Source organism: Plecotus auritus (assembly GCF_963455305.1).
Source record: "Plecotus auritus genome assembly, chromosome: 9".
Taxonomy (NCBI): domain Eukaryota; kingdom Metazoa; phylum Chordata; class Mammalia; order Chiroptera; family Vespertilionidae; genus Plecotus; species Plecotus auritus.
This window is the reverse complement of record NC_137783.1, coordinates 129,618,413-129,644,536: the sequence shown is the minus strand read 5'-3', so window position 1 is coordinate 129,644,536 and position 26,124 is coordinate 129,618,413. Positions and strand designations below refer to the sequence as shown.

Below are 26,124 nucleotides of genomic sequence, written 5' to 3'. Positions count from 1 at the left end.
GATTGTCAGGAGGGCAATGATGAAAAGGATTCTGAGGCCATAGGGCAGTGAAGGCAGAAAACTCTAGCAAAATTGCTTTGTAATTTCTATGTTTAGTATAGGCCATAATTAATGGTCAAGTCAGAAAATGGTAATGATATTCATATATGTACCTGGGAAAACTCCTAAGGGGGTGGCACACCCAATCCTGCCACGTCATGTTTGGTTCTTTAAGTACGGACACAAAATATGTTTTCAGTTGAATTTTTTTCCTAGTAACTGACTGATCTGAAAAGAACCAATTGAATTCTATTAAGCCATTGCTTAGTAACCAGCTGTTTGATTAAATTTAATTTGCTTTTATTCATACCAGTGCAGTTACAGCTTAAATATCCTTTGAGTGAACATTTTTTTTAGGGGTTGGCTTAATTTATAATCAAACTCTAAAAGGGCCTTTGGGCTTCAGAAAATTGAAAACTATAGAATTACCTTGTTCTTTCCTGGGGCCAATTAACTGGGCAGATTCTTTGCATTCAACTCGAAGCTCCTGGACCTTAGCTAAAGTTTCATTTTCTCTCTCAGCAACTGGAAACCTATCTCCTTGCACAACAGAAACTAAGCATGAACCTCAGGCATACTGAGTTGAACAGACCTTGGCGCCAGCCCCCAAATATTGATGTGCAGAATATCCCAGAAAGCGCAGTTTCACTCTTCTCCCTTTCATAAGCCTTGAAAGGAAGTGAAGGAAGTGTGCCAGGTTGTTATTCAACTCTCGTATTTAATCAAGCATTACCTGGGCACTTCTGAAACTCTCCAGCTTCTGAATTGAGAGTAAAAGCAGAGAGAACACAGGATGGAAACCACTTAACCGAGAAAGCTCCCAGGATTACTCAGGATCATGTGGCCATTTTGAGACTGGCTCAGGTACTCGCCAGACTTCTGAAAGTCAGCAACAAACCCCATCTCAGTTCTGGTGATTATTTCTAACTTAAAGCTTACAGCTTTCAAAAGGATCCCAGTACACATCAATTCACTTTGTGTGAAGTGTAACTCTCTCTAAAACTGATCTGACGGCACTGCAGACCAGGCTCCTTGCTGCTGAGCCCACTGCGTTTTCTCCACTCAGGTTTTAAGTTCACAAATAAAACATCCTTCCATGGGAAAGAAAGATTTGTTTCTGAGTCAAGAGAACGACATGCAGCCAACACACAGCAACAGGTGTAGGGTGTGACTCCTTTTGGTTTCCTCACCTGCAAAGTGGGAACCCAGCATGGGTCAGAAATTCCTGATACACCAGGGACGTTACCAAAGTCTTTGTCCTTTTTTCACTTAGGGCTAGAAATAAATGCCCCTTGTTTTGCCACCGCTTAAGACAACTAGCCTGCCCTGAAATCAAAACAACCAACCTATGAAAGCTGGAGGGTTGGACTTATTTTTTTTTTTAAGGCCTGAATGGAGGTGGTATCTTCATGCTGACAGCTGAGAAGCAGGTCAGTCAGGTTCTTGGGTGCTGCATTACACAAGCAAGATACAGCCAGCTCCTCCTAATTTTGTTTCTCTGGCACCCTCCTGCTTAGTGGGACGGCGCCACACTTAACCCATCTGCGTTCTCTAATGCACGGCAGACTCATTTTAGCCAGGACAGCTGTGACATTTCAGTTCCTGTTTGTAAACACCTCCTAGACTTGAAGGTAAGTTTGTGCTGGGTGCTGGGTTACACAGAACCCCTCCCTCCCCCAACCCCGTGTCTGTCTGTCTGCCCCTCTCTCTTTCATTGATTTTCCAAAGAGAATAAAAATGAGCTCAACTTTTGTCAGAACAGTCTGGGAGAAGTAGCTACAAAGACCTTTGTAAAGACAGGTAGCTATTTCATTTAGTAATTACCTTCAAAATGAGCATTTGCACTGTCAAGTTAGTTAACTTTAAGAATTACTGCCAAACTTGCTAGATGACAAAACCAACTGAAGAGCAAAATGAAAACATTACTTAAAACATACATGACTAGGAGAGTCTTCAGGTCATATCTTAGTAAAAGTTTTAAAACATTTAAAGTGGAAATTGTAGCAGGAATAGAAATTGAATATTTAGATTTAAATTATGCAGTTGGGCTTCAAGGTTGTTGCTAAAGTGTTAGAATATGATGGTTAAAACAACAATTATCTAATACAATGAATTACATTCCCCAAGATTTTCTTTAAAGACTGGCAAAATATTGTGTATGTACTTTTACTTAGCGTGGTGGGTACACATGTCCACCACTCACTGGAGATAGAAAGGCCAAGTCAGTTGCTACAGAAGGCATCCCAGGGAAGAAAGACGTAAATACAGTTTCTTAAAATTGGTTTCAGTTGTAGCTATGTAAGGTTCCTAAGTGAGATGTCGGTTTACGGTTCACCCACCTTCTATTTGATGCATAGAGGCTGTTTCTCTAGACAGTGAAACGTAACAGAAGGCTGCGAAGCCCGTGCTTGAGAATCTGGGTCCAGAATATTTCTTTTGGAGACATGATCATTCTTTCTTTCTAGGCATGATACTTTTTTACCTAATTATTTCAGTATTGACGTTTATGACTGAGAACACCCAAGTTAGCAGGGAGTATGACAGCCTATATGTTTTTTCTGCATTTGTGCATACCATGGTTTAAATGAGATAATGTTCACAAACGTCTGAAACTTGTTTGTGTGTTTTTTTTCTTTTCTTCTTTTTCCCCCTTTTCTTTTAAAGCAAATAAAAGCAGTGATGTGCCTATAGTTCTCAGGTACAGTCCTACTTTATGCTTAGTTCAGTCTTCTCACCCTTCATAAAAGAGGCATATATAGAGGCATCATTTCTTATGTCCTCATTTATTGTGGCTCTTTCACGTAAGGAAAGTAAAATACTGCCCAAGATTGGAAAAGCCACTCAATAGTGACACTCAAGGTTTGCCTGGGGACACTGGCTACATGTCAGACTGAGTTTCCCATGACAAGGACAAACAAAACCCATCTGTCTTACTTTGTAGCCTGAAAGCTATAACTAGATGTGATCAAGAGCAACTGAGAGAGAAGTAGCACAGTAAATACTCTTCAGTTATTTCACTACAAAAACATGTTTTTATATTATCCCCTCAGTGCACCTGAACTAACGCTTTTATTTAAAATTTCTGTATTTGATTGAGTTTAAAAAGACTGTCATTTCTCTTCCGTTGCCAGGGTTGATTACCTGACACAAAGCAGGATACTTCCTTACTTCCAAAGCTTTGGTATAAAATGGGTATGACTCAGAACAGGGACGCTGGGCAGAATAATGACTTTCTGCATTGAAGGAGAAGCAAAATTATGTACAGAGAGTGTGAATTTGCCTCCCTTAATGGCCACAGTTGCTTTCTCTCTTTCTCTCATCACCCCCTGCAGCCCTCCATGCAAAGTAGTAATGTGAAACTACTTTTGAGTGCCAGCACCAGAGAAAGGAAGAAAATAGTGTTCTTTTTCTCCTGTAAAGGAATTATTTCAAAAACAGTGAAACTCACACTCTCTGAAAGTATATTTTATAAGTTATCAAATACTAGAAATAACACAAACATTTCAATATATATAGAAAGGATTAGAATCTGTGTTTAAGCTATGGCAAAGTGGATGAAAATTCTTTTTCTGTTTCCTTTATGATTGATAATTCTAATCTTAGAAGGTTTTTTTGTGTGTGTTTGTAATGATCTCAGCTTTGTTCCTATGTTACACCCTCAAAATTCCTCTTGGGAATTCCCACCTAGGGGCAAAAAGGGGCAAAGAACAGGAGAGTGAATGATGCTATCTGGTTGGTTGTCCTGAATTTCTAATTTCTCTTCCATGACAACTTCACTTTTCTTTCATTCCACCTTCTGTCTCCCTCTACACTGCACCTGGTTGACAGATGAACTTGAGCACACACAAGCATGCCATCCATCATCAGTCATAACTTAATTTTACATAACAAGTATGCAAAATCCTGTATCTGAATTCTAGAGATGGAGACAAGTAGAGAGGAAAGTGCAAAGAGAAAGAGTAAACTTTTACTTCATTGCCTTCTGGAGTTCCTGTACCACCTCCATTAGCTTTTGCTGCTTACAACACGCTTATTCAATTCAGAATAGATTGAACGTAAATAAAATTGCTTAGTCTTTGCTCCAGCAAAAGTCTGGGGCTAAGATTCAATTCCTGGCTGCTTCTATCCCTTTAAGATGAAGGGACCCGAGGAAGAGTTATAACGTGGTTCTCTTAGAAGCCAGGGAACAGAAGCAAAGTTGTCCCCCATTGCCATGCTTGGACAACATGAATAAATCAATATTCACAAAAGCCTTACCCACACTGGTATTAATTTAGGAATAAACTGCAAATAGTATTTACAGCATTCTTTCTTTTTTTAAAAAATATAATTCTTTATTGATTTCAGAGAGGAAGGGAGAAGGAGAGAGAGATAGAAACATCAATGATGAGAGAGAATCATTGATCAGCTGCCTCTTGCACGCCCCCCACTGGGGATCGAACCCACAACCCAGGCATGTGCCCTTGGCTGGAATCGAACCTGGGACCCTTCAGTCCGCAGGCCGATGCTCTATCCACTGAGCCAAGCCGGCCAGGGCTACAGCATTCTGTCTTATCCTTCTCTGCCCTTTCTTTTCCCTGGAGATAAATTATAGGCAATAACAGAATGCTTAGCCCATTTGGGGTATTCATATCTTAGGTTTTCACATTGCAATCGAAAGCTGGGTGAAGGGCAGTGAGATCCTCTAGGCTGCTCAATGTTACAAGCAAAGGGAAACAGGAACAACAAAACTCACTTTGTTGACTCCTATATGTGGATTCTCATTATGGGAAGGGAACAAGAAAACTCAATGCCATGTTCCTCGTGTAACATTATGAGAAAGTTAGAGGAACAGCTAAGATATATTTTTCCCCTCTAGTGACCACTTCATTAGGAAGATAAAATAACCAGAAAGCTTAGGCACAGAAAACCCAAATCAATAATAATAATGATACATAATAATAATACAGGCCAAGTACAGTCCATAAACTAATCAGATCTCTAGTAGTAGATAACAAAACACACACACACAAAAAAAACACACAAAAAAATATAACATTTGCCACAAACCTGACAGAGTTCACAGGAGAAGGGTGTTTTTGAAAAGGTCCATGTGAGTATTTTTAAACTAAGTGGAATAACATTTTAAATGTGCTAGGTGAGGCATCAGTTTAATGAAATGTTGGTGAGCTTACATAGGTCCGGGGGAAATCACTTGTTTTGTTAATGCTAATCTGTAAACTACACGGTAAAGGTGTCCATATAGAACACATAGAGACAATTGTTAAAATTTTCTTAAATTAGGATAAAAGTGTATTTAGTATGTTTGAGAGGTACTTAAGGTAGAAGGCCCTATTTTTCTAGTATTTAAAAATGGGATTATAAATTGCTCCGATTAAAATAAAATTTGTAAAAGCTGTGCTAAGACAATGTTGATGGGAAGAATTCTATCAAGCAGCTAAGTACCAAATTCTGTATTCCTTTGTAACTTTCCTGACATAGTTGAGTGATTACTAGCTTTAATGCCAAGATTTGAATCCTAACCCTATTTCTTTTTTTTAAAAAATATATTTGTATTGATTTCAGAGAAGAGGGGAGAGGGAGACATAGAAACATCAATAATGAGAGAGGACCATCCTAGCTGGTTTGACTCAGTGGATAGAGGCTCAGCCTGCAGACTGAAGAGTCCCAGGTCTGATTCCAGTCAAGGGCACATGCCCAGGTTGCAGGCTCAATCCCCAATAGGGGGCATGCAGGAGGCAGCCAATCAATGATTCTCTCTCATCACTGATGTTTCTCTTTCTCTCTCCCTTTCCCTTCCTCTCTGAAATCAATAAAAATATATTTTTAAAAAATAGTGAAAGAGGACCACTGATTGGCTGCCTCCTACACACCCCACACTATGGATGAAGCCTACAACATAGATATGTGCCCTGACTGGGAATCAAACCATGACCTCCTGGTTCATAGGTCGACGCTCAACCACTGAGCCATGCCAGCCGGGCCTAACCCTATTTCTTTATTGTGTCCCTAGTTGTGTGTCCTTGGACATATTATTTACATTTTATGCACCATTTAATCATCTGTTAAATAGGATTAATAATCCCTTTCTCATTGTGTTTTTAATAAGAATTAAAAGAAAAAAATGCAAAACATGTGATATAATAAATGCTTAATAGCAATATGTTTCCAGTTATTTTTAGGACCTAAATCCATTTTCTTGGTAATGACAAAGAAGTAAATGAAATGTAAATAAACAGAATTATCACAAATACTGGCACCCATGTAGCCCCTATCAGGTCAAGAAACAGAGCATCCTGAGCACAGAGAAGCCCTTTCCATGCCCACCCAATACTTCCTTTCCACAGTCACCACTTTCCGGACTTCTAACGTTGTAGAGTGTTGCCTATTTTTGAACTTTATATACAGAGAATCACCAGTACAACTGGCATTTCAGCTATGAATTATATTTCTGGTAATCACCCCTATTTCTGTATGTAGCTCTAGTTTAATTTTCACACATGAATCTACACAATTGATTAACCATTCTGTTAGTGATGGATGTTTAGGTTGGAGACATGTATAAGAAACGCCCTTGTGAAAGCTCGTATATGTCTGCTGGCCTTGCTTAAAAGAGGTTTTTCTGAAGTGATTAATATAGGGCAATATCCTAAAACCTCAGGAATCCACAAGTATGGACCTCTTGCTAAAAGCTTTTGAAGAAAAAGGTATAGCAGGATGTATTATAGGTATATTTAAGTTGTACCACTATGCAAGAAATCATTACGCAAGGAGGATGACCAAACCAAAAGATAACCTTAGAAGCTCTTCAGATCCTACTGAAAAATCATGAAGGTTGAAAATAGTTGTAAAAAATTTCTGGGAGAGCTTTAAAAAAATAGCTGGTAATAGTGGAACAAAATAATAGCAGTAGCACCTCTTCCTTTTTCTTCTCAGTCATTTTGGAGAGTTTTAGTGAAAAATAAGCTCTGAGGTTTAATTCAAAGAATATAAAATCAGTTTTCAGACTTTTTAAAAAGGAGAAATAGCCTAATTTTTTAAAAAGAATAACTGTTTTGCCTGGCTGGCATGGCTCAGTACTTGAGGGTTGACCTATGAACCAGGAGGTCACAGTTCGATTCCCTTTCAGCGTATATGCCCAGGTTGCAGGCTTGATCCCCAATGTGGGGCATGCAGGAGGCAGCTGATAAATGATTCTCTCATCATTGACATTTCTATCTCTCGCTTCCTCTCTGAAAAAATAAAAATATATTTGAAAATAAATAAATAAAATAATAATTGTTTCAATGAAAAACACTTTTCATTTTAGCAGCTAATTAGGTTGGAGTCAGTAGACTTGCCTTTCACTGTTGCCTCTTTCATTTACTAGCTTCCATTACTAGCCACTCTGAACCTCAGTTTCTTCATCTGCAAAATGGGGATAATTAATACAAGCTATTCTTTTTGTCTGAAGGGATCATTGTGATGATCAAGTGAGATATTATAAACTCTGTCCAGTGCAAGACACTTAGAGAATATATTTTAACTAGAGGCCCGGTGCACAGATTCATGCACGGGGAGGTCAGGGAGGGGGGGTTGTCCCTCAGCCTGGCCTGCACCCTCTCAGAATCTATGACCCCTCAGGAATGCAGCAGTGTGCCAAGTGGCAGGCGTCCAGGGAGGAGCCTGAGCCGGCGCCGCACTGCTCGCGCTCATCCTGGCCCACTGCCCCTGTCACTGCTGCTTGGTAGCACTGCCGCAGAGTTGGGAGAGGCTCCCACCACTGCAGCTGTGCTTGCCAGCCGTGAGCCTGGCTTCTGGCTGAGCAGTGCTCCCCCTGTGGAAGTGCACTGACCACCAGGGGGCAGCTCCTGCATTGAGTGTCTGCCCTCTGGTGGTCAGTGTACATCATAGCAACTGGCCGACTGGCTGTTCTGGTCCTAATGGTTGCTTAGGCTTTTATATATATAGGCTAGAGGCCCGGTGCATGAAATTCATGCATGGGTGGGGGGGCAGTCCCTCAGCCCGGCCTGCACCCTCTCCAATCCAGGACCCCTCAGGGGATGTCCGACTGCTTGTTTAGGCCCGAACCTGCAGGGATCAAGCCTAAACTGGCAGTCAGACATCCCTATTGCAATCCGGGACCGCTGGTTCCTAACTCACCTGCCTGCCTGCCTGATCGCCCCTAACCGCCTCTGCCTACCTGCCTGATTGCCCCTAACCACCTCTTCTTCAATCCCTGCCACAGTGGCTTTGTCTGGAAGGATGTCTGGAAGACGTCTGGTCTATCCACTCTAATTAGCATATTACCCTTTTATTAGTATAGATAATAAGAAGTGAAGTTAATGTCTATTAACTGCTTATTTTAGGCCAGATAGTGTTTAGTGTGTTTGAGAGGTACTTAAGGTAGAAGGCCCTATTTTTCCAGTGTTTAAAAATGGGATTATAAATTGCTCTAATTATCTGAAATGATTTAGTCAAATCATTCAATTTAGAACAACAATGTGAAGTCAGTGTAATTATGATGATGATGATGATGATAAAACAATTGCTTGTTATGATGATTGTTTTTCAGAGATTATTTATGACAGATTCCTGCATTTTAATATAAATCTAATTTCAAAAACATCTCCAGCTATCCTGCTAGCTATGAATTTGTAGCACTTGCACACTTATAGGCAAAATTATGTGCCTGGGTTAGAGGTCAGGACTATGGTTTCAAATCCCAACTTTGCTACTATCTAGCTAAGTAATTTATTCCACATATACTCCCAACCATATTCTTCATTGATACAATAAGAAAATATAATTTAAAAAATATCCAAAAATCTAAAAGTCTTTCTGATTTCCCTAATCTGAAATTAATAGAATGGAGGGCATCATAAAAAGTATTTTGAAAAACATATTAATTTCAAATTCAAATAACTCAAATTAGGTATAATAAAATCTTTTCAAGTGGGGTCCCTGACTGACTCACTTTAAAGTGGTACATTTAGTGTATATTCAGTAACATCATTTTCATAATATTCAAAATTACATCTTTATAAAGAACACTAGAGGCCCAGTGCACAAAACTCATGCACAGGTGGGGGGGTGTCCCTCAGCCCAGCCTGCACTCTCTCCAATCTGGGACCACTTGGGAGATGTCTGACTGCCGGATATCCCTCTCACAATCCAGGACTGCTGGCTCCTAACCACTCACCTGCCTGCCTGCCTGATTGCCCCTAACCACTCTGCCTGCCAGCCTGATAGCCCCTAACCACTCCCCTGCCAGCCTGATTGATGCCTAACTGCTCCCCTGCCAGCCCGATCACCCCCAACTGCCTTCCCCTGCAGGAGAAGGGATTCTAGCTGGATGAGGTGGGGCTGAGGGGACTGGGGGACTCCGGCTGGATGAGGCAGGGCTGAGGGGACTGGGGACTGAGGCTGGATGAGGCTGGATGCTGTGGGGACTGGGTGAAGTGGGGCTGAGGGGACTGGAGGACTGAGGCTGGATGAGGCGGCGCTGAGGGGACTAGGGGACTGAGGCTGGATGAGGCGGGGCTGAGGGGACTGGTTGCCACCATCTTGTGGCTGTGGGTGCCACCATCTTGTGAGGGTGTGACAGCCAATTAGCATATTCCCTTTGTATTGGCTTTGGGTGCCACCATCTTGTGAGGGTGTGACAGTCAATTAACATATTCCCTCTTTATTAGATAGGATGTTTTCCTAAATAGAAGAAATCAACCAGCTCTGCATACACTATATTTATAATATTAAAAAAATATTTTAAAAATTTTACTTAGCAGTCAATATAGTGTGTGTGTCTGTGTGTGTGTGTGTGTGTGTGTGTGTGTGTGTGTGTGTGTCTGTGTATTTTTAAGTTGGCCCAAGCTAAATAATCCTTGGAATAATGGAATAGTAGTATCTGGCCTGACAAAGTTTCTTCATGGCATTTCCTTAGAGGAAGAAAAAAAATGTTATACAGAATATAGAACTCAGTTATTCTAGTTTTAGTACATAATTCAAAGAAAACAAACTTTTGGAATTGAGAGTATGATATCATCTCAGCATTATGTATCTAAATTTTTTGCCACTTAAAAATGTAGATTTTCATTTAATAATTCAAATGGTTGTATTTTCTTTCAGATTCCCCTATACCAAAGAAGCCTACAATGTTGACCTCAGCCCAAACTCTATTGCTTTCAACCTTGTTTAGTTTACTATTATTTGTAAGCCATGGGAAAGAAAGTCTGGAAGTAAACACAACACAAAACATTGCAGAAGACTTAAAACAAATGGCAAAAGAGTATGTTCCTTGGAAAAGTGGAGCAGATTTCAACTTAGGCAAAGAAAATAGAGAAACTTCCAATTCCAAGACAAGAAATTCCTCTCTTTGGGATCCATCAAATAAAAGCGATGAAACAACAGATTTTGTGGATAATTTGACCACAGACTCCCCCAGGAGTCCAAGACCCACACCTGTATTTTCTGAAAGCACTACCTTGATCCACAGCCTTGTTTCTAAACTGCCTCAGAACTCATCTGCAACAGATGGAAATTCTCTGTCTGTCTCATCACCTCCCAATGCTACATCTGCTGTATCCTCAGTGGGGTCCCTGGCCAATGATACCATGAAAACTGACAACAGTTCCATTACAGTTAGCATCCTCCCCTCGGCACTAACCACCACAAACCCCATGACAACGGAACCAGATGGATGGCTTAACATTACTAATGATAGCTTTGTGGGGTTTACCCCCTATCAGGAAATGACTCTACAGCCCACCTTAAAATTCACCAATAATTCAAAAATCTTTCCAAATACATCAGATCCCCAAGAAGGTAAATATAAACAAATTTAACTTTCCTTTGGTGTGAAAGAATCTCCATGTAAATCATACAGATTACAACTATAGACTATGCAATACTAGCAGGGGCAGGGAATGTCCGGTCAGCAGGCCGTATAAGGCCTGGGAAATTTGGTCTGGCCCTGCTGAAGGCATTAGGGGGAGTTAATTAAATGTTTGACCAAATATAGCAGGCTAATTTTTAAGTTAATAATTTTATATGGCCCTCGAATGATGTTATAAATATCCAAATGGCCCTTGGCAGAGAAAAGGCCCCCACCCCCATGACTAAAGAAAAGGAGGCGATCACAGTAGCACAGGTGGTTCTCCCTTTAAGGGTAACCATGATATTCACTGGAAATAGTGAAGGGATTTTAGAACTTAAGTCAGCATATACGTAAGTGGGACAAAATGAGAAGTAGGGTAGGCTGAAAAGACTGAAGTAGTGATACAGTTTGTAGATACTGTGTAACATTTTTTACTGAATTTTAGAAAGACTACTTGAAATTTCATATGCTTTTAAGAATACGGTACAACTGAACTTTAAAAATATATAAATGTAGGTTTTGAAAATTGAAGTAAATGGATTTATAAGTTATCAGATGCCACATAATCACAGGAAAATAGAACACTGATATTTTTTTAAAAAGTAAATAAATTCAACAAAAGGAAATCCTCAATTTTTAGTTTAGTACTTAATGACCACCACAAGAAAATTGTAATATGGGGACAGTTTTATGTTTCATTCTTAGGGATTATTACATCAACTTTTAACACATAAAGTGAAAAAGATCGCTAATATTTAATGAAAATTCATTATATTTTATTTTTTCAGGTCTAACCATGTTTCTGCTTCCCTGAAACTTAAAAATATACTAGTTTCTCCCTATGAACTCACCAATTTCCAATAGAACTTATTTACAGATTCTATCTATCTATCTATCTATCTATCTATCTATCTATTCCTATTTGCAGTTGTTATTCCTATTTGAAGTTGTTGCCAGTGAACAGGAAAAGTTTTAAATTCTGAAATCTAGGCTTTACTATAGCTCTGCAACCAATGTATTATATGTACATATATTTTCATGATAAATTTAATTAAACAAATTTTAAATGTTTTTTTTAAAATTGATTTCAGAGAGGGAAAGGGAGAGAGGGATAGAAATATCAATGATGAGAATTATTGATCGGCTGCCTCCTGCATGCCCCCTATTGGGAACTGAGCTCAAAACCTGGGCATGTACCCTGAAAGGGAATTAAATCATGACCTCCTGGTTCATGGGTAGACACTCAATCACTGAGTCACACCTGCCGGGCTAGTTTTAATTTAAACATATCAGTTTCATTCATACATACTCTAATATACCATCAGAAATATATTGCTTAAAAAATACTATCACTTTTGTCTCTCTAGACTTAAAATACATATTGAGTACATATTACTTATTCCTACCAGGTAACTGCTTCATTTTTGTTTTAGTAATAATTTTGTTAACTTTCCAGTGTGAAGGTTAATTTTTTAAATATATAGGGTTTCATATAGAACCAGAGATTCTTTAAGACCCTATACCTACCTAATTAGTAAGCTTCTCAAGAAATTAAAAAAAAAACATTAAAAATAAAATACACTAAATTTGAGTTCATGAAGCAGTAAGTAGTTTACTGATGATAGTCTTCAAATAAAGTATTTAGTAAAGGGGATGATAGGGTGAAATTTTGGGTTCTCTTAAACTCAGACCTACACATCTGTTTCCTATGTGCAATGCACTGACAATATATTGCTTTGATCATTATTCTGATTTTTGCTTATAATGCCTTTTCACTTGGAGCTTTGTGGATTCATTTCCTATTCTCCACTTACTCCTATTAGCTTTTTACTTTCAAATTATTATAGGAACAACCTCAAAGTTCATTTTACCATTAAAGTTCATCAGAGACTTAGAATTGATTAAAAGTAATATAGCATTCAACATAGAAATTATGTCCTAATGGAGCACACTCATGGCATTTCAGTACTATTAGTGTTGATGAGTAATGAGCATAGTTATAAAACTAGGACTTAGAAGTAATTCAAAATAATTCAATATTTAAGGTTTGATCTTATCAGGAAATATATTTTGCCAATATATCCAAAATATTCAGTACTTTATAAAATACACACACACACACACACACACACAATCAGCATTATCTAATATTTTTAAAAACGTTAAGTATTCTTTGTGGTACACATGTATATATGTCTGTACTTTGAACAATTGTTTCTATTTCTTGTTTGTAAATTCCTTTTTCTTTTTTCTCTCTAGAGAATAGAAATACAGGAGTAGTATTTGGGGCCATTTTAGGTGCTATTCTGGGTGCTTCCTTGCTTAGTCTTGTTGGCTACTTGTTGTGTGGAAAACGAAAAACGAATTCATTTTCTCATCGGCGACTTTATGATGATAGAAACGAACCAGGTAAAAACAACTTTCGGAACTTCACCTTCAGAACTTACATTAAGTGGGGATTGCTAATGGTCATTACATTGTCTAGACAGGGTTCAGAGATTCATACAATAGAAACAGACCAAAGATTTATTCTGACCTACTCTCTGTTTCTCAAATAGTAATGGGCATGTAAGAAAAAAATTTAAAATTGTTGAAACTGTTGCTCATTGCATAACAATTGATTTTAAGTAATAATCCAAGAACCTAAAATAAATCTATAAAATTGGAAGATAATGGTATGATATTAAGAAAAAATGGGCAGTTTTGTTAGTAAGTGATTGCAAAATCATCCATTGTCGTTGTTGTTTAGTAGCAGTAATTTGAGCAAAGACATATTCTTATAGGAGCTCTTCAAAAGTTTTACAGATATAGTAACCTCATATTAATTATTTTAATGAGTCTCTAAAACAGGATTTCTAATGAGTTGCATATTTGTCTACATAAGTCACAATTTACCTTAATTTGGTAAATTCATGTGGTGAAAAAGAACCATAATACCTATGAATAAAAAATTGAACTCTTATGAATGAAGCACTGAGTAGGACCTTAGTAACACAATGAATAGAACACAAATGAAGTCACTTTGAATGCTTGATTCTTCCCTTTCTTAAACTTCAGGGGAAAAAAATCACAACTGTTTTCTGGTTTATAGGAGGGACTCTTGCTTCCATAAAAAAAAAAAAAAATGACCCTAGTGAGTCCTATTGATAAAGTCTTGTTGATTTTTGAGAACCTCAAATCATAAGTGACATATGCTCCTTTTCAGAACCAAATCCACCACTTATAAATTTGACTGAATTCTGTCTATGGGTTCCTAGCAATACATATTTTAAAAAGTGACATTTTTCAAAATAAAAGGATATGATTTTGAACAACATGGGTTTCCAAACTTTTTTTTTAAAACCTCAGAATTTTTTCTTTATCTGTAATCACTGTAATCATCAGTAAAAATGCTCAGTCTATTAATTTGATATAATTCGATATATTTTGATTGAGGCATCCTATATAATAAAAGGCTAATATGCAAATCAACCCAACAGCAGAATGACCGGTCACTATGACACGCACTGAGCACCAGGGGGCAGACGCTCAACGCAGAAGCTGCCCCTGGTGGTCAGTGCGCTCCCATAGGTGGAGCGCTGCTCAGCCAGTAGCCCCAGGCTCATGGCGAGCACAGCGGAGGTGGTGGGAGCCTCTCCTGCCTCAGGGGCAGCACTAAGGATATCCGACTGCCAGCTTGGGGTGCAGGCCTGGCTGAGGGATGCTCCCCCCCCCCACAAGTGCACAAATCTCGTGCACTGGGCCTCTAGTAAGAAAATAATCATACCACCTACTTTACTCCTTTCAAGACAGATTAGGGACCTTCTCCCAAATCCCTCAGGTTTCTGGGAGACTAGTTTCTGAAGAGATGGCTGAAGAAATTGTTAGGATATGAAAATACCTCACTGAATAGTTAGATTACTAACCTGACCAGTAGTTAATCACTGCTTCAGTATTTAAAAGTACTTCCTTATTTTCTTTGAAAATAAGTTCAAGCTCATTAAGGAAATAATAACTGACTGTTGAAAAAGAAAATAATCCTTTATCATCAGTCTTAAAACCTCAAATACATGATAAGTTGGATCTATCAGCAGGAAACACAAGCTTTTACAAATAGTTTTCTCCTGTCTCCATGTTTAATGGCTCAACCATAAAGACATGGAGACACTGTTTAGAATAATGGCACTGATTTTAAAATTAATGCTCTTCACTGTTTTAAAAAAAGTATTTTTCACACCAGAAGTGAAAATTCTGAACGAATTGATAAGACTGAAATCACGAGATCCAACACAATGAGACATATGTCTATACTTCCTGATACAAAGTATTACTACACGTTTGTTGTGATTGCTCCCTTGATTCCTTTAGTTTTGGTCCACCAGCAGGGAAATTCTGGAGATTAAATCGTTCTCTTAGTCTTAGAAAGAAATGTGGCTTGAAAATATCTACTCATTTAAATTTCAAAACTAGTATCTGAAAAGCCCATGTAAAGGCCAGATGTACTTACCCATCTAGAACAGTTCCTAAGGTCTGGCAGATGCCTGAGCACATATGCATCTTTCAGACTGTGACTGAAATACCTTTTATAAAATACCTTTTTTTGGTTACTTTTTTAGTTCTGCGATTAGACAATGCACCGGAACCTTATGATGTGAGTTTTGGGAATGCTAGTTATTACAACTCAACTGTGAATGATTCATCCATGCCAGCAGGTCAAGAAAATGCACGTGATGGTATTCCAATGGATGACATACCTGCACTCCGTACCTCAATATAAAACTAAGGGGAAAAGGGCTTCAGATGGCAAGTGTTTGCCTACATCCTGGCCTTTTCACCAAGCCACTTTCCAAAAGCTGAAGCAAGATCACTGTCATGTGGCTTGTGCCAAGAAGAACTGTAAAAGCCTGAGCCTAGTAGCAGAAACATAAAGAGATGATAAGTCATCCAAGGGGTTTCTTTTCTTGCCATTTTTGGCTATGCTGGAGCTTATATGGAGTAACCTTCATTTGTATTTTAGTCTGTTTTTTTCTTAGTAAGACATGTTTGTGGAATCACATAAAACTAAAAGATTTTACCTTGATTGCCCTCCTTGGTAATTTAATTTAAAAACTCCTTCAATGAACATAGAGAACCAAAAGTACATTTATACTTTGTTTTGGCCAAAAATCAATCAACGGATTGATTCTTTACTGCTCCCCCTGTAGCCTTAATGCCGTGCATCACAGTTGACATTGTGTTGAAGAAGCATTGGAAGTAAATTTTTTTATTTTTATTTTTTGACTTAAAAGCTAGAAAGACAGATGGCACAGAAATTCTTTTTCTGAGAAATGTAGAGAATGGGAGTGAGAGACCTGTCTTCTAAGTACATTTTACTTTGCTGCCTTAGCACTTACATGGTCAGTCCCTTGAACTGTCAAGTTGACAATTACTTTGCATTCAACAGGGCTGTTAGGAAAGCTGATTGTAACCAGGAAAGTAATTGCTTTTCTTCAAAAGATGGGGATTCCAACCTGTCTGATTTACTTTATGCCTCAATTAACTGGGTAATCTAAAACTCAATGAGAAACTTGTTGAAAATGTCAGCCAAAGCCTGTACCTGTACATAATTTTTACAGTTTTAAGATGTTAGATAGGAACATAATTTATTATGTATTAGACATTATTGATCAATTATATATGGAATAGATTCTGCATCTCTAAATAGATGATGAATGAGATTAAAAATAGATAAATCGAAATGTTAAGCAAATAAAAAAATTTCTGAGCATCAGTTTCAAAAAGTTTAACTTGGATTATGGCATGTTTCAGTTTTTTTTTCATTTTTATTTTTTTTATTATTGTTTAAAGTATTACAAATAATAGCACATATGTCTCCTTTATTTTCCCCAATTGACCTTCCCCTCAGTTTGTTTTTAATTACTATCTGCTTCTGGCAGGAAAAAAAAAATACAACTCTTTAGTATAGGAAAGTTCAAGGCTTTAGGGATTAAAGTATTAGATCAAGAAATACATTCAAAATGAAGCAGTGAATATGTGAAAAGGACAAACAAAGCAATAGACTTTGCTGAATTGATACATGGGGTGTGTGTGTGTGTGTGTGTGTGTGTGTGTGTGTGTGAATGCGTGTATGAAGAAATACAGTAATAGACTCAGAGAATGGGGGATAGGAAGTAATGGAGAATTACTTACCCCATATTGCCATAAAAATAGCAAAGAAGACTGTCCCTCCATTATCAAACAAGTATGTCACCTTAATGGAAAACAAACAAAACTATGATTAGACAATGCACAGTGTTGGTTATAACAATCCAGTGATTGCAAACCCTTCCCCTTGGAATCACATTATTCTATAGTTTGTAAATATAAGATATAGATCACTTCATGGTTGCTGCAACTATTTCATGTAATTTTTCTCTTGGGAAGAGGTAAAGGATCTGCATTTTTTCCTTTTCTTCTCTCTTCCCTTTTATTCCTTTTGGACTCCATCTTCATTTTTGCTTAGAAATTGTTCCAGCATCTCAAGGAAGTATTTGTGAACCACAGAGAGTCAAGCTATAATGTGAACTGTAAGAAGTCAGCCTTTCAGTTTAGGCATACCTAGTTGGACTTCTTGTTAGCAAAACATCCAGGATTGGGAAAGTTGCAAAATGCAGAATCCCACTAGTGAGGCAGACTCTCAAGGGCATGGTATCACAATGCCATCCCTCCTCTCTGATAGCTTTTAGAAAGGCCATGGCCCAGTAGTGGCTATAGGAGGTAATGAATTCCACATTAAGTTGTTTTTCAGAAGTTTCATAAATCACTGACAGTAGGATATAGTCCAAGTGTTTTTGAATCAGACATTACCTGAAGTTTTATAAAAAATAATGTACAGTTATGTGATGTTATTAAATACAATTTTCAGAATTGCAAGAATTGTTTGATTTTAATAAAGTATAAATTTAATTTACCTTTGCTTCCTTTCATTTGCATAATGCCCTCGCTATGTTTATAGTTAGTTATAGAGATTAAATGTATACAGTCCAGACAATACATGTTTGGCAATCAAATACATACTATAGCATATATAGAGAGAATAGAAACACTAATCTCATGGGAGAGAGAGGCTAGTTAGAGACTAAATAACATTACTAGTATTATAAGGGAAGTGGGAGTAAAATTGTATCTTCTTTGCAGTCTATAGTTCAGAGGCTGCTCAACAAAAGATAGGCTTATCCCATGTAATGTAGCAACACTGGAAATATCAGTATACAAAAGATGTGCTAATTTTGGTGGTTTGTGGGTAGGTGCAAGATGTCCTAATAGCTGTAAAACTTCTTTGATTGTTAAGGCTCAGAATTTCTAAAAATGTTATAAAATTTGGTTTTCATAACAATCATTGGTGCATATTATGTACAGGAGAGAAAAGGACCATAAAGAAATTCTCCTGCAGAGCTCATAAAATTACATCTATGAGGAGAATCCAGCTTTTTTGTTTCCAGAGGCATCCCACAGAGACACCTGCTGCTGCCACACAGCTCAACAGCTGTCTGCTCTCCCTTATCAACAGACCTACTGCAGGGAATGGCCTCTTTGAGTGTTAGAACAGAGACTTTACAAAAGGGCACTTAAAGGCACTAATAATGGCTTTTAGAGAAGTGGCAAGTAAAAACCCATACTTAGCAACGACCAGGTTGCATGGCCACCACTTGTCATAGTCTGTACAGTATTTTCTTGAAAAAGCTTTTCATTTATTTTGATAAGTTTGTTTACACATTTCAGATATTTTTTAACTCAATAAATTAAAACAGTAACTTTTTTAGAAATCTATATATACAAAAGCCTAAGCAACCGTCCGACCATCTGACTGGTAGCTATGATGCACACTGACCATCAGGTGGCAGATGCTCAATGCACAGGCATGGAAACATGGAACAGACTGATGAATCTCAGAGGGAAGGGCGGTGGGGAAAGGGTGGGAAGAGATTAACCAAAGATCTTATATGCATACTAGAGGCCTGGTGCACAGATTTGTGCACTGGTGGGGTCCCTTGGCCTGGCCTGCAGGGATTGGGCCGAATCCATGCACCAGGCCCTCAACATCCCCCAAGGGGTCCCAGATTGCAAGAGGGCACAGGCTAGGCCGAGGGATCCCACCAGTGCACAAATCTGGATTCGTGCACTGAGCCTCTAGAATAACCATAAGACATAGTATGGTATACATGCAACATTCATAGAATGTGAGAGTGCATACATGTAATGGGAGGTAAAGGTAGAATGGAAGTTAGGAAAAACTTCAGAACTTGCCCTAAGAAGGACAGTAAAAGTGTAAAATCACTGTGGTAGAGCCACTAAGCTATTACATGTAGGATATATTATCATATGGAAGACAATGGAGACAAAAAGAGCAATTAGAAGCCTGCAGTTAAAGCTTGAAGTGCTAAGAGATTTATTTAGGATGCTGATATAAGACCTGATGAATAAAAATGGGGAAGAGGGAAAAGGAAGCATCAAGTCTAGAGTGGATGGTTCCAGGTTAGAGCATGGGTATTTGGCAGCAGAATAAGGGGGGAAGAGGCCTTATGCCTAATAGGACAGGAATACTTTCTCAATAAAAGAAAACTCCAGATGAAATAAAATGAAAATTCCCAAAGCAACATAATAGACTTTTCTAAAGCAAAAAATAGGCTTGTCCAATCTATAAATTTATATTTACAATGAATTATTTTATCAGAAAAATAGCTTACCTTTATGCATAGAGGGACCTATGGACAAACATTTTATTCAACACTGTTGATGTGAGTGGAAATAATATATGAAGACAGAAGCAAACTAAGCCTTCAAGAAAGCTGTGTTTAAGCACAAATTCTCCATTATCTTTAACATCTTATTTCTCTTAGAGAGCTGAGTGCAAGAAATCAATAAATGTGGGCATTGTTTAAGGAAATAAATTTCACATTAGATTGGAATCGTAAAGTCTATGTCTCCTCTACTGTAATTGCTAGATTTCTCTCTAAAATTGTTTAATGGGTTAAGAATAACAGCAAGTTCTGGAAACTGCCACTTACACCCCAGTACAGGCCCTCTGGGCTGAGAACAAGGTGCCTTCTTGGGCAGATTCAAACCCGTGGGCCAGGCAGGCTATTACAGGAGACGGGGCTGGGGGTAGGGAGTCCGAATTTAGGCTGGAGCTGGGGCTTCTCTGACCTCCTCAGTCCTTAATTCTGAGATAGGGCAAAATCCGTACAGGTACCCACAGCCTTTGGACCTGGGCATAAGCTACATCAAACATGGACACTTCATTATTCCTCTCCCTCCCCCATCCCATGACTTATTTAGGGAAGTATCCTTTTTAAATGTGCTCCTAGGAATCAGAATCACCTGAATTGCTGTTAACATGCATATTTCTAAGCTTTACCCTTGAGGTCCTTAAATGTGCTTTTTAAACAAATGTTCTTGGTGATTCTGCTGCAGAGTCGCATACTGACGCTTCCATAATTTTTTTTTTTTTTTAAGAACAAACAACCTCTGTCCTATTTCTGTGGTAGCCTCACTGTCATATATGATCTGAGGCTCATACTAGGTATTGAATAAATGTTTGTTGCACAAGTTACACACACACACACATGCACAAACTAAGAACTATTATGAATAAAGCCCACTTCAAAGGCTGACTCATTTTTAGAATTATATGATAAAACAATGCAGGACCCTTCTATCTAATGGTTTCACCTTAAAATCCTTGCATAATGGAAATTGACAGTGTGGTGTCAGGTGCTTTTAAATGAGTGTGCAAACATCACAGACTGACTGAATTGCCAACGTTTCTCAAGTCCCATACTTTTAAATGTTAAAAATGAAAACAATCATCAAAGAAAACATTAATTACTTACATATCATTTTTATCACATGAAGGGACCAGTTTTTCATGAAACACATCCTTGAAATTATTAAGGGGATAATTACACGTATACACATATTTTCCAAGAAATAAACATGGCAGATTTACTTTCCTATTACTTGCCACAAGCGAGGGTGAATTCCACGAGGAATTAACAAGTTCCTAGAAGATGTGGCTAAGTGATCATGACCCCACATTGTTTGGCTTGTTTCTTTGATTAAAAAAACACACACACACACACACAAAAGCCTGTTCCCTTATATCTGGCATTGTCCATCAAGTAACTTCTAGGTGTTTAACTATATAAACTAATATTACAAGAGAATGTTGAGGGCGCTGATGTCCGCTGAAGTCCAAGATGGCGGCGCTGGGCTGCTCCTGTTGCCGGTGATGGAAGGGTCGGAAGTGCCTCGGGTGGCCGGAAGTGCCATGTGTAACCGGAAGTGCCGCCATCTGGCCAGCCCACCAACGGTGACTTTCGGGGCCCACAGAGAAGTTGAGCCTCAAGGAGAAGGCCGCAACCGCGCTTAGAGAGCGCATTCATCTTGGGGACATCTCTCTCTCGGAGGAGATGGACCTGAAGGTTTTGAGGTTCAAGAATAAGAAACTAGCGGAGCGGTTGGAACAGCGCCAGGGTTGCGAAGATGAACTCCGAGAACGAATTGAGAAGCTGGAAAAGCGGCAGGCCACAGATGACGCCACACTCCTCATTGTCAATCACTACTGGGCCCAGCTGGATGTAACTGTGGAAGCCCTTCTCCGACACCAGGAGAAGCAGTGGGAGCTGTCTTCAGGAACAGAGGCACGTGGGACCCAGGAGGGGGCGACATCAGAACTGAAGGAGTCCCTGCCAGTGCAGCTACGGCCCCCACTTAGTGAGCCGGCATTGGCTTTCCTGGTGAAACAGGGCGCCAGCAGCAGTGAGGAGGTGGGGCTGCAGGGCCGAATGGAGTTCTCCAAGGCAGCCGTGTCCCGTCTGGTAGAGGCCTCAGACCGCCTACAGCGCCAGGTGGAAGGACTCTGTCAGCGAGTATGCAGTCGAGGGGAAAGGGGGCCAAGTGAGGCGGCTCGGGCACGCACCCGGGAGCTGGGCTGTGAGAACCGGAGACTTCAGGCCTTGGCCACCCAGCTACAGGAGAAGCACCACTGTATCTCCTTGGAGTACTCTGAGCTCCAGGATAAAGTGACATCAGCAGAGACCAAAGTGCTAGAGATGGAGACAACAGTAGAGGACCTGCAGTGGGACATTGAGAAGCTGCACAAGCGTGAGCAAAAGCTCAATAAGCACCTGGCAGAGGCCTTGGAGCAGCTCAACTCTGGCTACTATGTATCTGGTAGCTCCTCAGGTTTCCAGGGAGGCCAGATCACACTCAGCCTGCAGAAATTTGAGATGCTGAATGCGGAGTTAGAGGAAAACCAGTCATTGGCCAACAGCCACATGGCAGAGCTGGAGAAGCTACAGGTCGAACTTCAGGAGGCTGTGCGGACCAATGAGCACCTCAAGGTGGCCCTCCGGAGTCTTCCTGAGGAGGTGGTACAGGAGACAGAGGAGTACCAAATGCTGCAGGCCCAGTTCTCACTGCTTTACAATGAGTCTCTGCAAGTGAAGACCCAGCTAGAGGAAACCCGGGGACTGCTGCTGGCCACCAAGAACTCACACCTGATGCACATTGAGCACATGGAGATCGATGAGTTGGGGCTGCAGAAGAAGTTGCGTACAGAGGTTATCCAGATGGAGGACACACTGGCCCAGGTACGCAAGGAGTATGAGATGCTGCGCATCGAGTTTGAACAGAACCTGGCCGCCAACGAGCAGGCAGGGCCCATCAACCGTGAGATGCGCCATCTGATCAGCAGCCTTCAAAGTCACAACCACCAGCTAAAGGGGGATGCCCAGCGATACAAACGGAAGCTGCGGGAAGTGCAGGCTGAGATTGGCAAGTTCCAGGCCCAGGCCAGTGGCTCTATGCACTCTATCCCCGAGGACTCTGATCTCAGTGCCCCAGACCCAGGGCAAGAAGAGGGTGGGCCAGGCCCTATTGGTGACAACGAAAGCAGAAAGGAGATGGTTTCAATGCCTGGTGCCACCATGACTACCTCCTTAGCAAAGATAGAGGAACTGGTCCTCTTTGAGGAAGATGCCCAGGCCTTAACTCCCGGGGCCCCGGGCCCCTCCTCTTGGGTCCGAGAACCTGAGCCCAGGTCCCAATGGGAGCTTCAGGAGTGGGAAGGGCCTGGCCTGGGACCCCAATCTATGGCCTCCGCATATTCAAGAGCTGATCGGGAGAAGGCCAAGGTGGAGGAGCCCAAGAGGAAAGAGTCAGAATTCCTCAAATGTCTCCGAGCAGAGCTCAAGAAGGCCCAGGAAAGCCAGAAGGAAATGAAGCTGCTGCTGGACATGTACAAAACAGTGCCTAAGGAGCAACGAGATAAGGTGCAGCTTATGGCAGCTGAATGGAAGACCAAGCACGAGGTCAATGAGCTACGGAATCACATCCGGGAATTGGAGGAGAGGGATCAAAGGGAGAGGAAGAAGATTGCAGATGAGGATGCCCTGAGGCGCATTCGGCAGGCAGAGGAGCAGATAGAACATCTGCAGCGCAAGTTGGGTGCCACCAAGCAGGAGGAGGAGGCTCTGCTGTCAGAGATGGATGTGACAGGTCAGGCTTTTGAGGACATGCAAGAGCAAAATAGGCGGCTGCTACAGCTGTTGCGGGAAAAGGATGATGCCAACTTTAAGCTGATGTCAGAGCGGATCAAGGCCAACCAGATTCACAAGCTGCTGCGGGAGGAGAAGGATGAGCTGGGCGAGCAGGTTCTTTGCCTCAAGTCTCAGGTGGATGCCCAGCTGCTGACCATGCAGAAGCTGGAGGAAAAAGAGCAGGCCTTGCAGGGCAGCCTTGGAGGTGTGGAAAAGGAGCTGATGCTATGCAACCAGGCCCTGGAGCTCAATAAGAGGAAGGCTGTGGAAGCAGCCCAGCTGGCCGAAGACCTGAAGGTGCAGCTGGAGCATGTGCAGACACGGCTGCGAGAGAGCCAGCCTTGCTTGGCAGAGAGCCGTGCTGCTCGAGAGAAAGAGAGCTTCAACCTCAAGAGGGCTCAGGAGGACATCTCACGGCTGCGGCGCAAGCTGGAGAAGCAGAGGAAGGTGGAGGTTTATCCAGATGCTGATGAAATCCTCCAGGAGGAGATCAAGGAGTACAAGGCCCGGCTGACCTGCCCCTGCTGTAACATCCGCAAGAAGGATGCAGTGCTTACCAAGTGCTTCCACGTTTTCTGCTTTGAGTGTGTGCAGGGCCGCTATGAGGCCCGCCAGAGGAAGTGCCCCAAGTGCAATGTGGCCTTTGGTGCCCATGACTTCCACCGTATCTACCTCAGTTGAACCTGTAACTCGGAACTCTGGAACACCTATGGACCCTAGGTGCTGTGCCCCAAGTTCCTCCTTTTGTTCTGGACCCTGTGGGCCCAGCCCCTCCCCATCTAGTTGTTTGAGGTTCCTAGTACATGATAGTGGGAGTGAGATCAGCCAAGTTCCACCTTTTTCCCTGTCAGAGCTGAGGCACCTCGGCTGCTGGAAAGATATGCTATGAGATATTAAATTGGCCCAGAGCATCCAACTGAGGAAGCTGGCCCCAACCCTTCTCTGTCTCCACAGGCCCATCCCAGCCCTAAAGGGGAAGTTCCCCAGGCTGTGACCTCCGTGAAAGAGGAGGATGACTACTTGCTTACACACCCACAAGTGAGGATCAGGGCTGGGCCAGGTCCCCAGTCTCTTGCTCTGAGACTAGACCCTGGAACCCAGGGAGTCTTTCTTCACTCCCTGCCCTCCAAGCCTGGGCAAGGTTTCCCTGCCTATGGAGATCCCTGGGCCCTTTGGTCTGGCTCTTGTGATAAGGGCTTATGTTCTATATGGGGGAATTTGGGGGTGGGGTAAGGGTCAGGGGGTATGGTTCTCTTTCTCTGGGAAGCTCTATGGTTGCTGCAGTTACCTAGTCCTTACTTTGGGAGTGCTGAACCAAGATCATCAGTTTCTATTGTAATACCTATCCGAATACCTATTCTCCTAAGCCAATTACCCCCACTTTATGCTTAGCAAGTCTCCAGTGGGTCCCCAGCCCTGACCCTGCTTTCATCCTGGTGGCCTTAACTGCAGTGGAGGCAAACTTTCCAGGAGGGGAAGGGATAGACTAGCAGTTGGGCCAACTTTCAGTCATTCCAGGTAGAAGACCATCTAACCCTGTGACCAAGTCTGTACCCACAATATTTGCTGTGCTGCTTCCCAAGCAAACTCTGGGCTCTGGGGACAGCAGGTGGGACCTGCAAGGTGGAACTGCTGACAAGTTCAAGGGTCCATTCAGACCCACAGCCACTGCTCTAGAGATGTTTTGTATAGGTTATATGTTATAAATGTTCAACCCTAAAAAATGTTTATTTGCATCCAATGAAGGAAGTGTAATTCTGATGTTTAAGGTGTGAAACAAGTAGCTACATTTTATTTTAGCCAGAGAAACAAATACAAGACAAATATTTCATCCCGATGGGTTTTATTTCTGTATTGTTCCACAAGGCAATATCCTCCTCTGCAAGCTCCATTTCCATTTCCACCTTTCTTATAATAGTTATTAAGTGAATTCTTTATGAGTCATACTTGTCCTTAAACATACTTTTTTTCTACCAGGGAAAGGAGGGATATAGATACTGCGTGATGACAAAAGCCCCTTAGTCTTTGGAATGTTTCTTCATTTTATCACTCTGACTTATGTGGATGCTCTTATATGTAGTGCTCAGATAAAGCTAGTGCGTTTCATTAGATCTGTTCAGGTAAAAGTAGAAGTAACCTATATATGAATTTGCTGGTGTCCATAAGTCTGTCATATGTCTTTAAAATGCATGGGCTAAGACATGTGTAAATACATCTAATAATTCTAACACAATTGGTTTTTGCAAAAAAAAATTGAGAAAATGCTTTCCAAAATGAGACATCTTTGTGGAAGATTTAAAATAATTCAAAACCAAGTATATTTTAGAAATTGAGTAGAGTCCACAGAAAGATCTTGCTTTTGCTATGGGAATAGTGTTAGATAGAGCGCTGCTGTATGCCCATGTCACAGATCTTAAAAATCTTCAGATTTGTTTCAAGTAACTAAACTACAAAGAAATATCACTAGACATCTATTAGAACAGTTAAAAGGACAGCCCATCCTAAGGGTTTATGATTATATAGAAAACTGGACCTCTCATACACTGCCGGCAACAATGTAAAATGGTATAAACATGTTGGAAAATAGTTTGGCAGTTTTTAGAGAGTTAAGTATCTACCTATTCTATAAACCAGCTATTTTACTTCTAAGGAGTTACCCAAGAGAAATAA

At 40.7% G+C, this 26,124-nt stretch overlaps 3 protein-coding genes across 4 annotated transcripts in view; 2 read left to right on the top strand and 1 right to left on the bottom strand.

Annotated features, from left to right (window-relative positions):
* The window catches only part of ANO3 (anoctamin 3), a 208,379-nt gene that overhangs the window by 58,072 nt on the left and 124,183 nt on the right, over positions 1 to 26,124 (bottom strand). For both annotated transcript variants that reach the window (XM_080642758.1, XM_080642759.1), the window contains one exon: positions 17,063 to 17,123. In XM_080642758.1, the coding sequence (XP_080498884.1) occupies positions 17,063 to 17,123 (61 nt within the window). The remainder of the gene's footprint in view (positions 1 to 17,062; positions 17,124 to 26,124) is intronic.
* MUC15 (mucin 15, cell surface associated) lies at positions 10,173 to 15,650 on the top strand (the record flags this gene model as incomplete). Its single annotated transcript, XM_080640165.1, has 3 exons — positions 10,173 to 10,842; positions 13,154 to 13,303; positions 15,490 to 15,650. The coding sequence occupies 3 exons, from the start codon at positions 10,173 to 10,175 to the stop codon at positions 15,648 to 15,650; spliced, it is 981 nt and encodes a 326-aa protein (XP_080496291.1).
* Positions 21,238 to 24,135, top strand: LOC308258195 (E3 ubiquitin-protein ligase BRE1B-like; the record flags this gene model as incomplete). The annotated part of the gene is made up of 1 exon (XM_080688479.1): positions 21,238 to 24,135. Exon 1 carries the CDS (start codon positions 21,325 to 21,327, stop codon positions 24,133 to 24,135), a length of 2,811 nt encoding a protein of 936 aa, XP_080544605.1. The 5' UTR covers positions 21,238 to 21,324.